This window comes from Sardina pilchardus, chromosome 16, assembly GCF_963854185.1.
Source record: "Sardina pilchardus chromosome 16, fSarPil1.1, whole genome shotgun sequence".
In the NCBI taxonomy this organism is placed as follows: Eukaryota; Metazoa; Chordata; class Actinopteri; order Clupeiformes; family Clupeidae; genus Sardina; species Sardina pilchardus.
In genome coordinates, this window is record NC_085009.1 from 21,577,925 (window position 1) to 21,590,424 (window position 12,500).

General features: G+C 39.5%; 1 protein-coding gene across 1 annotated transcript in view; it reads right to left on the reverse strand.

Moving 5' to 3' along the window:
* Positions 1-12,500, reverse strand: part of dnah2 (dynein, axonemal, heavy chain 2) — a 223,751-nt gene that overhangs the window by 148,291 nt on the left and 62,960 nt on the right. The window contains 1 exon segment of the mRNA XM_062516042.1: positions 6,506-6,662. Within this exon segment, the coding sequence (XP_062372026.1) occupies positions 6,506-6,662 (157 nt within the window).

A 12,500-nucleotide genomic window follows, 5' to 3' on the forward strand; every position in this document is an offset into this window, starting at 1 on the left:
CATCCAGTGATACAGGTCCCAAGACCCCTTCCTCCCCTGACACCAAAGGACTGAGAGACACCATGGTCCAATTTGAGCAGGACTACATCATGTTCAAAGAGGAAACCACACACAACTTGCAGCAGCTTCAAGACCAACTATTTCACCCTGACATGAACGTGGTGCGACAGCTCTGCGTGACAGTCAGGCAATTGGAGGAGGCCAATCAGGAACTGCGACAGGAGGTGAGGTCTCTGAAGGAGGAGCTGTTGAGAATGGAGAGACACTGCCAGGGTCCGAAGGACCAACCTCTTGACAACAGGAGCAGTGAGCCATCAGACAAAATGACCATCTTGTCTGACAGTGCCACCAACGCTGTTGCAGTGCCCATAACTCCAGCATCACCTCCTGAAGACCAACACCGCCAGAACAACCGCCTGAGCAGTCTGGCCTTCACTTCACCATCAATTAACCATGATCAACAACGGATAAAGCCTGCAAATAAGGATAAGGACAACATCTTCATCTTGTGTGACTCCAATGGGGACCATCTAAACCAAAGACGACTCTTTCCAAAGAGTCATGTCAACAAGCTTTGGTGTCCTACCACTCAAACAGCAAAAGACATACTTCAAAAAGGATTGCTGAATAATCCATCGCACATCATCATCCACACAGGGACAAATGACCTTAAAAGAAGAGGAACTGATGTGGCAGAAGCCTTAATAGCCACCGTAAGACTGGCCACACAAAAGCATCCGGCGGCTAAGGTAATCCTCTCATCTTTGCTTCCGAGACGTGATGTACCTACAACAGTGACTGAGCAAATCAACAGCAAAGTTCTATCCTTTTGTGCCAACATGTCAAATGTTAAAGTAGCTCATCATACCGATATTACCATCAATCATCTGTATGACAATGTACACATTCACAAGGAAGGCATGAAACTATTCGCAAAAAAACTCAAAGACACAGCATTTAATAGAGAAAGAATCTTCAGCCCAGAGAGAGGTAACATCATCACACATAAACCTTCCTATGCAGCTACAGTGTCCAGAGGTACAGATCTCACACAGATAAGAACAATGCTAAGACACATATGTGATAGCCTCTTGAAATAGTTGTCTGACATGAACAGAAAAGACATGAGGGTAAAAAAAAAAAAAAAAAAAAAAAAAGTACCCATGTAAAGGTGAAAAGGTTATGGGATTATCTGCGTGTGTGTGTGTGTGTGTGTGTGTGTGTGTGTGTGTGTGTGTGTGTGTGTGTGTGTGTGTGTGTGTGTGTGTGTGTGTGTGTGTGTGTGTGTGTGTGTGTGTGTGTGTGTGCGTGTGTGTGTGCGTGCGTGTGTGAGAGTGAGAGTGTATCAGTGGGAGGGAGAATTATACACTTACACGTTTGTATGTACTGTATGCTGGCTCGTATGCAAAATACTTCTAAGTCTATTGTGTATGAAAACATTTTGTTATTATTATTATTTGTTTATTTATTCATTTATTACTCCCTCCCGAACTGAATACCAAGATAAAGTGTGTGTGTATTGTGCGAGTGCATTCTTATGGCTGTGTGTGTGTGTGTGTGTGTGTGGATGTACTGTATGTATGTGTGTGTGTGTGTGTGTGTGTGTGTGTGTGTGTGTGTGTATGTGTGGTATTAGTTATTGTAAGGAATACACTTGTCCAATTGTTTGTCTATATGGCTGTCTGTTTGTCTGCAGTCTGCGTCAAGTATGTTAATTTGTGTCTTGTTTTACTTGTTTTTTTTTTTTGTTTTTTTTTCAGTCTCTGTCCTATGTGTGCAAAGGCCAAGTTCAAAATGGTATCTGTGTCTCAGTGTCTTGTCAATGTCTTGTCTTGTCAATGTCATGTCAGCATAATGTCAACTGTCTGTCTATATTCCAAGTATTACCTTACTTAGTTTATGTCTGTTGTCTGTTTGTCTACACACGTGGTAGTATACCTGTTACCCTCTAACCCACTTTTATTTACTTGATTCAGCTATTTTAAAAAAAACAAAAAAACACTTGAGTAGTCAAACTTTCTTAATTCTGGCAAATTATATTAACTATCATGACATCTCTCAAAATTACTTGTTATAATATTCAGGGAATGCATTCTTCTTCTTTTGGAGAAAAGATAAGAGATTTAGATTTTGTAAATATCGTTAATAGTTCAGATATATGTATAGCACTTGAAACGTGGAGTAAAGGTGAACAGGAATACTACTCACTACCTAACTATAGAGAGATTAGTGTCCCTTCTATTAAACACCCCAAAGTCAAATGTGGCAGGAAATCAGGAGGAATTGTAGTTTGGTTGAAAGAATCTATTGTAAAATATATTGCTACTGTAAAAAAAGGACCATCACACATATGGCTAAAACTTTCAAAAGAACTTACACATTGCACTCAGGATACTTACTTATGTGCCATATACATTCCACCCTTTGAGTCTCCATATTACAATGAAAACATATTTGAAACATTGAGAACAGATATTACTGAATTTCAAGCCATTGGAAAAATCCTTATAATGGGCGACTTAAATGCACGCATAGGAAACGAATCAGATTATATAGACTCGCATGGATTAAAACATATTACCGAATTTAAACAAAATAACATTGTTAGTAGTCATAGGAATACTTTTGACAGTATCATTAACAAACATGGCAAGGAGATCATACAACTCTGTAAAGCAGTGGGGCTGTACATTGTTAATGGGAGAACAAAGGGTGACTCTTTGGGCAAGTTTACCTACTGCTCACCACTGGGCAGTAGTGTGGTGGATTATGCTGTAACAGATTTAGACACTGACCAAATAAGTTATTTCATGGTGATGCCACAGCTACCTCTGTCAGACCATTGCCACATTGTCATTAGTTTAAAGGCAAATCTCAATATAGAACAACAAAAAACAACTTCAGCATTACACCCACTCCCAAGAAAATACAAATGGAAAGATGCCCGACAGGAACATTACAAATCCGAACTAAACTCAATTGAACTAGAAAACATGATATATTCCTTCCTGTTCTCTAAATTCTATAACAATAAAGAAAACATCAACTTGGCCACTGAAAAAATAACAGCAATATTTTCGACAGCTGCTAAAAGATCCTTAATCAGTTGTCAACATAAAAACACCGGTAGTAAAAGGAAAATGAACACAAATCAAAACAAATGGTTTGACAAAGACTGCAGAACACTGAGAAAAGAATTGAGGTTGTGGTCAAACAAAAAACACAGAGAACCTGGAAATCAAGAAATTAGATTAAAATATCATTGCATCCTTCATAGCTACAAATTACTCCTGAGACGCAAAAAAGCTGACTATGTCAATAATCAGCTTAAACAAATTGATAATGCTCTAGACCAAAACTCTTTTTGGGACCTCTGGAAAAACCTTCACGAAACAAAAAAAGAAAATTCTTTACCATTAGTTGATGGCAATATGTGGACCACACATTTTGAAAGCTTACTTAAGCAAAATAACCTAACTCCAGAACAAACAATCTTATACTCCCAATTAAAAAAGCTTGAACATACCGAAAAAGATCAATTAAACAAATTAGACTGTATTATAACACTACATGAACTGAATACCAAGATAAAATCCCTTAAAAACAAAAAATCCTGTGGCGTAGATGGAATTTACAATGAGATGCTAAAGCACAGCACCCCTCAACTTAGAGAAGCTATCCTAAAATTATTCAATTTGATATTATCAGCTGGCCACTTCCCAGATAAATGGAAAATGAGTCAAATCACACCCATATTTAAAAAGGGCAATAAACTTAATCCAAACAATTACAGAGGCATCTCACTAGGCAGCAATCTTGGTAAATTATTTTGCGGTATATTAAACAATAGAATAACAAATTTTATACAAGACAATCAAATATTAAATTCTTCCCAAATTGGCTTCTCAAAATGTAATAGAACAACAGACCACATATACACTTTAAATACACTTATAGATGAACATGTACATAAAGTAAAAAAAGGGAAAATATTTGCCTGCTTCGTAGATTTTAGTAAAGCCTTTGATTCGGTTTGGCATGAGGGACTTTTACTAAAACTTTTAGATTATAAAATTGGAGGTAAAACATATGACGTAATTAAAGACATGTATACAGACAACATAAGTTGTGTAAAAATTAACAACAAACAAACCAATTATTTTAATCAGACAAAAGGAGTTAGACAAGGCTGTTGCCTGAGCCCAACATTATTTAATATTTATATAAACGACATAGCTAATAAACTTGAAAATTCACAATCGCCAGGGCTTAAACTTCTAGATAGAGAAATTAAATGTCTGCTCTTTGCCGACGATCTACTCTTACTCTCCCCCAGTGCAGAAGGATTGCAAGAAAATCTTAACACTCTTAGTGAATATAGCCAAACATGGGCCCTTCCAATAAACATGGACAAATCTAAAATCATAGTATTCGAAAGAAAACATTCAAAAATAAATAAGAACCTCAACTTCACCATTGGCAAACAAGAACTGGAGCAGGTGAAAGAATATTGCTATTTAGGACTAATTATCTCGTCCACAGGAAAATTTGACAGTGCTATCAAAAATTTAACAGAAAAAGCAAGAAAAACATACTACATATTACGGAAATCGCTAATTCAATTCAACCCTCCAGTGAAAATGTGGCTCAAGATATTTGACTCTCTTATAAAACCTATTCTGCTATATGGAAGTGAAATTTGGGGCCCTAAATATAAAGAGAATTTTGATTTATGGGACAAAACCCTGCCTGAGATATTCCACTTGGAATTCTGCAAAGGCATTTTGGGAGTAAACAGAAGTTCCCCTAACCTAGGTTGTAGAGCGGAACTTGGAAGATACCCTCTTCTTATTAATATTCAAAAGAGAGCAGCAAAATTCTGGCACCACCTGCAGATAAGTAAACCTGAGAGGTACCACCACACTGCTGCCCAGCTGAGGAGTAGACACCCTGAAAAGGAACCCCTAAATCACCTCATCCAAAAATATAGTCTAGACAAAAGCGATCTAAGTATAGTCTCAAAATTAAAACAATTTGAAAAAAGGTCTAAAGAACAATATGTCAATGATTGGAAGAAAAAAATTGAACTGATAAGTAAACTAAATTATTACAAAGTGATACGAAAAGAATATAAATTGGCGCCATATTTAATTCGAATCAAAAATCATCACCAAAGAAAACTACTAGCCAAGTATAGGTTAAGTGATCATAGCCTTGCCATTGAAAAAGGGAGACATAGGCAAACCTGGGTGTCACGTGAACAAAGAATATGCATTCATTGTAATACTGGAGAGATAGAGGATGAAGCCCATTTCCTAACAACATGCACCAAATACAAACACTTAAGAGAAACATGTTATAAAAGAATAGAATACGTTTGCCCAGAATTCATTAACTTAGACAATGAACTAAAACTACCATTCCTCCTGGGAGAAGTTGATAGCCTTACACAATTAGCCTCTGAATACTTGGAGTCTTGTCACATTTTGAGAGAAAAATCCACATGACCATCAACACGTTCTGCTTATTATTTACATTATTTACATTAGTATACATTAGTATAAGTTAGTGTAAGTTTTTTTTTCATGTATTTCTTATTATTCGATATTATTTTTTCATTCTTTTGCATTAGTATAAGTTAGTATAAGTTAGCATAAGTTTTCTTTTTTCATGTATTTCTTATCATTCAATATTATTTATCATTCTTTTGAACTAGTATAGTATAAGTTTTCTTTTTTTTACACTTCTGTATTACTCAATATTACAGCATGTATTATTCTTTGACTATTATAACCTGATTGATGCTTTGGCAATATTGTACTTACATTCATGCCAATAAAGCTTTTTGAATTGAATTGAATTGATATAGAGCGATGGGATAAAAGTGGGATTTTGAGAGATGGAGAAGAAAGAGCGAGAGAAGGATGGAGAGAGAGAGAGAGAGAGAGAGAGAGAAAATGAAAGTGTGTGAGAGAAAATATAATGCAGTGAAGGACTAGGTTTGAGTGACAGTGAATTAATTTGAACAGCTGGAGGAATGTGTGACTGTGATGTGAATGGGAAGTGTAAGTGTGCATTTGTGTACAAGTGTGTACATGTGTGTGAGCGTGTGTGTGTGTGTTTGTGCAAGCAAGAAAAGTACCCGTGGCTGTCCTTGAGTCAGTATACAAAGGTAAGTGAGTGCATGTGTGTGTTTGTGCATTTGTAACTGCAATTCTAAGTCTGCATGTGTGTTTGCATGTCTTTGTGTCTCAGAGAGAATGAATGAGTCAGAGAGAAAAAGAGACACAGAAGAGACATAGAGAGAGAGGGAAAGAGAGATGAAGAGAGTGAGAGCGAGAGAGCAAGAAACGTACAGAGAGAGAGAGAGAGAGAGACATAGAGAGACGTAGAGAGTGGGAGCGAGAGAGCAAGAAACGTAGAAGAGAGAGAGAGAGAGAGAGAGAGAGAGAGAGAGAGAGAGAGAGAGAGAGAGGGAGATGGTGTGTGAGTGGCCCTGGCTCACCGACTGGTCTACCGTGACCTCGTACTTCTCCAGGATGGCGAACTGCTCGTGGATGGGCAGGATCTGGTTCTCGATCTTCCCCAGGTCTCCCTGCACCGTCTCCAGCAGCTTCAGGCTGTCTGCCAACTCCACCAGAGTCTGAGGAGGCTGACTGAGCCTGCACACACACACACACACACACACACACACACACACACACACACACACACACACACACACACACACACACAGGCACACACACGCACACACACGCACGTGCACACGCACACACACACACACTCTAAAGTTATTAAACAGTTGCCAAACCCGACTTCCGGTTGGTGAGCGGAATGGAGTAGTGGCGTTTTTCCAGGCTCCTGCCACACAGTCTCTATTTTCAGTATTATTCAATCAGCTTAACCTTAACCTCGCTACAACTGCATTTTGAACATCTGTTTGACATTTCTAGCCAGCTAATATGTCTAAAACCGCTAAAAAGAAAGAACTTTCATCGGACTCTGGTATCGACAATGCTACTTTAGCTAGCATGCTAGCTGAACTGCGGGCAGACTTGCTAACGAAACCTGACTCACTGTCCGTCAGATTTGAAAATAAACTCGCTGCCATTGACGCCAAGTTGGATGGTATACAGACTACAGTTACTAATCATGAACAACGCATTTCCGACCTGGAATCTGGGCTGAATCAAATGCAGTCATTGGAATCTCAGCTAACCAACATGGCTGATGACAACGCTAAACTGAAAGCCAAGATAACCGACTTGGAGGGGAGAAGCAGGCGGTGCAATGTGCGTCTCATTGGAGTACCCGAATCTGTCGAGGGAACACGACCAACAATATTTTTCTCTAATCTCCTGGTGGATATACTGGGCAAAGATGTGCTGACTTCTCCCCCAGAGCTCGACAGGGCTCACCGTGCGCTGAGACCCAAACCAGCAGAGGGGGATAAACCTAGGGCAGTGATCGTTTGCTTCCACAAATTTCAAACCAAGGATTTAGTAATTCGTGCTGCCCGCAAGAAGCGAGATGACCTAAAATATGATGGCAAGTCGGTGTACCTATACGATGACTACTGTCCTGAAGTGATGGACCAGCGAGCTGAATACAAGGAAGTTATGCGCCAGCTGTTCACCCTCAAGTTCAAGCCCTCTCTACAGTATCCAGCACGACTGTTCATCAGGACTGACGACGGGGAGAGACGGCGTCTCTTCTCGGTGAAGGAAGCCCAGCGGTTCTTGGCATCACACCAGAAATCTGGATCCTTGATGGCGAATGACGATTGATCCTAACAAGAGGCTATTTGCTAATCAGGTTACTCTTATTTCTTCTTGTTTTACTTTATTATTATTATAATTATTATTTCTTGGCTTGCGTCTTTCTCTACCCAAATGGACAAACTTTACTAGCAGCTAGCCCAAGCTAAATTATGATAAACGGTCTGATGGGTTTACAGGTAAACTATTTTTGTTTCTGAATGATACTTCGTGATACTTTCTCCTGTCTAATTTCAATTTAATCTATATCTTGATTGTAACCCTTGTTTGAAAGGACCATAGCAATGGGCTATATATGACTCTGCAATGTGGACTATGCTGGGGCGCAGGTCAGTGCGAGTTTTGGTGTTGCACTAGATTTGCCGTGAAGTGCTCTCCTTGTTTGTTGACTGTAGGCAACCGTACGACTACTCATCTCACTGCGTTGGCACGAACTGTTTAAAAAAAAAAGAGAGAGAGAGAAAGCGCTGTTCAGAGGTGTTTTGAAAAGAGGGAAGGGAAAGTTAAATTACTTGCTCCTTTGACTGTGTGGCGGGGCGGGAGTTTAAAAGGGAAAGGAGCTCCGGGAGAATTTTGATAAGTAGGCTGACGGCACGTTTGTGTCTGAAGGGGGGGGGGGGGGGGGTGTTTACATGTCTTTACTTACAACTACCTGTTTGGTTGTTTTTTTTTTTTTTTTTGCTTTTTTGTTGTTGCTGTTGTTGTTTTTTTTATTTTTCTCTCTTTGCCACATGTACTATTCATATATATTACACTGTATAATCTTTACTCACTTTTGCTTTCATGCAAAGTAGACATACAATGAGTAATATCCGCTTTGTATCATGGAATGTCAAGGGGGCAATCCAACCTACTAAGATAAATAAGATTGTTTCTCATCTCCAGGATCTGAAAGGAGATATAGTATTCCTGCAGGAGACTCATTTACGCAGTGACGAAACTATGCGAATCAAAAGGAGTAGGTTCAGCCAACTATATCATTCAAAATTTAGTGCAAGAGCCAGGGGTGCAGCCATATTGGTTCAAAATAATATTCCATTTGCAGCAGAAGATGTTATTGCGGACTCAACTGGCCGGTTTGTTATTGTGTCAGGGACACTCTGTCACATCAAAGTCATCCTAGCCAGCATCTATGCACCTAACTGGGATGATGAACAATTTATTTCAAGGGTCTTTACTTCTATTCCCAATATTGAAACGTACCACATTATCATTGGGGGAGATTTCAACTTTGTACAGAATACTGATTTGGATAGGTCTTCTAATAGACCGCATTCCCTCACAAAGTCTGCTAAGCTACTAGCGTCTTTTAATGAGGAGCTGGGCTTGACTGATCCTTGGAGGCGTAAATTCCCTGAAAAAAAAACTTTTTCTTTCTTCTCACATGTCCACCACACCTATTCTCGAATAGATTTTTTTCTTTTAGATAACAGACTGCTTTCAAATGTTTCCTCATGTGATTACCATAGCATTGTGATCTCAGATCATGCCCCCACGTCACTAGATATAAACTTTCCAAATCACAACCGCTCATTCATACCATGGAGATTTAACTCAAATTTGCTTGCCAATGACCCTTTGGTGGACTCCTTAAGATCAAACATTGAGCTATTTTTTGAAATTAATGACAAACCAGATGTGTCGAGGGGCACATTATGGGAGTCCTTCAAGGCATATTTAAGAGGCCATATAATTTCTTACACAGCCCACCTCAGAAAAATGACCAAGTCAAGTCAAACTGAGCTAGCACAAAATATTCAGAAAATTGATGATAGTTATGCAAATAACCCAGACCCTTCACTTTATAAAAAGCGTCTGCAATATCAAACAGAGTTCAACCTTTTAACCTCAAATGATGCAGAAATGCAATTGCTCAAGTCGAGACAAAGAATTTTTGAGTCAGGTGATAAAGCTGGTAAACTCCTGGCCCAGCAAGCCAGAGCTGCAGCAGCTTCTAGGTTCATTCCTAGTATTAAATCTTCATCAGGCACCACTACCACTGACCCAAAGTCTATAAATGAAACATTCTCTGAATTTTACTCTGATCTATATGCCTCCAGCCACCCGAACTCTAGTTCAACAAGTGTGTTAAGCACCATTGAGTTTCCTAAAGTGGATCAGGAGTTAGTAGAGAGTTTAGCTGAACCAATTTCCACAACGGAGATTATGAGGGCGATAACTACATTGCAGAGCGGAAAATCACCTGGTCCAGATGGATACACAGTAGAATTTTATAAGAAATTTGCTCCACTTTTTTCCACAGTTCTAAGGGACATGTATAATGACGCTTTGTCACTTGGTCAACTTCCTCCAACCTTGACCAATGCTACAATTACTCTTCTCTTAAAGAAGGATAAGGACCCCATGCTTTGTAGTAGCTTCAGACCCATATCATTATTAAATGTGGATTATAAAATTCTTGCCAAGATTTTAGCCCTCCGTCTTCAGAAGGTTCTGCCAGGGATTATTTCAGCAGATCAAACAGGCTTCATGCTGGGGAGGCACTCTTTTCATAACACCAGGAGACTCCTAAACATCTTGACAATGCCTAGCTCTAGCACCCCTGAGATAGTGGTGTCGCTGGACGCTGAAAAAGCTTTTGACAGGGTGGAGTGGGAGTTTCTTTTTGAGATGATGGATAGATTTGGTTTGGGTTCAGGTTTCATATCATGGGTAAAGTTGTTATATTCATCCCCAGTAGCATCTGTACAAACAAACAACATGCTATCACCTTCTTTTCAACTTCACCGTGGCACAAGGCAGGGGTGTCCACTGTCCCCTTTACTATTTGCCATAGCCATTGAGCCCTTGGCTATCTGGCTAAGATCTGAGGAAAATTTTGAGGGCATTTTACGTCACAGAACAGCTCACAAGCTATCACTGTATGCGGACGACTTGCTTCTATATGTGTCCAACCCTTCTACCTCCCTCCCTGTAATTCTAGATATCCTAAAACAATTTGGCCAACTGTCAGGCTATAAATTGAATTTTGGGAAGAGTGAGTTGTTTGCAATCAACAACTTAGTAGGTCAATTGCCAAATCATGTAGCCCCTTTCAAATGGGTGGACCAAGGGTTTAAATATCTGGGTGTTTTTATCACTGGGTCATTGACAAGCACTTTTAATAGCAATTTTGTCCCTTTGCTTAAAAAAGTTGAGGAAGACTTCAACAGATGGTCTACGCTACCTCTTTCCCTAGCTGGCAGGGTTAACCTAATTAAAATGACCATCCTCCCAAAGTTTCTTTACCTATTTCAACATATCCCGGTGCTTATATCGAAGAAGTTTTTTGCCAAATTAGATAAATTAATCTCACATTTTCTTTGGGGCAATAAACCAGTGCGCATGAGGAAAAATATATTGCAGCTCCCTAAACGATCTGGGGGGCTAGCCCTCCCCAATTTTTTACATTACTACTGGGCAGCTAACATTCAAAAACTCCTATATTGGACAGTTGAGACCACCGCCAATCAGCCAGCCTGGGTCCAGGTAGAATTTTCTTCCTCTAAAGCCCCATTACGGTCATGGTTATGCTCCCAGCTTCCAATATCAACCACTGAAATTAGCGTTAACCCCGTAGTCATTCAATCGTTTAAAATATGGATACAATTCAGAAAGCATTTCAGCCTGCAGTATTCTTCTGTCCATGCCCCAGTGTCCCGCAATCATGGTTTCAAACCATCTATTATGGATTCTGTCTTTCAACTCTGGAGTGACAGAGGTATCACGGCTATTAAAGACCTCTATTACAATGGTACTTTCATGTCTTTCACTGACCTGTCAGCCAAATTTCAACTTCCACCTGCTCACCTTTTTCGCTTTTTTCAAATTAGGCATTTTGTGCAGAGAAACTACCCTGATTTTCCAAGTCTTCCTCCAGAGACTTTGGTAGACACACTTCTTAAAATAAACCCTGACCAGAGGGGGGCTATTTCTTATTTCTATAAAGCCCTTGATTCTTCTGTATCCAATTTCCCTCAAAAAACCAGAGACTTATGGGAACGGGACTTGGGGCATATTGAAGAAGACCAATGGGACCATATTCTGGAGTTGGTCCATGGTTCCTCCATCTGTGCCAGGCACGGATTAATTCAATGTAAACTATTACATAGGATTTACTACACTAACCATAGATTGTCCAAGTTTTACCCTAATGTTGCAGATGCTTGTAATAGGTGCAACCAATCTCCAGCAGACCTCATTCACATGTTTTGGTCATGTCCAAAGCTAGCAGACTTTTGGTCTAAAATATTTGACACTCTCCACACGGCCTACCGTTGTGTAACAAACCCACATCCTTTGTCGGCTCTTTTTGGTATACCACATGGCAACACTCTAACAGCTGAAGCACAACACTCTCTGGCCTTCTGCACCTTGCTTGCCAGGCGCTTGATATTGCTTAACTGGAAGCAGGCCCTGCCGCCGTCATATGATAGATGGATTAAGGAAGTTCTATATAATCTAAAACTTGAGAGGCTAAGATTCTCCCTTAGAGGCTCCTTGAGGAAATTTGATAAAACTTGGAACCCCTTGCTCTCCATCATAGACTCCCTAGACATCATGCCTGATGAGTGAAATATTCTGAGTGAAATATATCCCTTAGACTTACAGTGTAATTAACCACTAATGCAAAGAGGTTTATTTATTTATTTATTTATTTTATTTTATTATTATTATTATTATTATTTAGTTATTTTTATTATTATTATTATTATTATTATT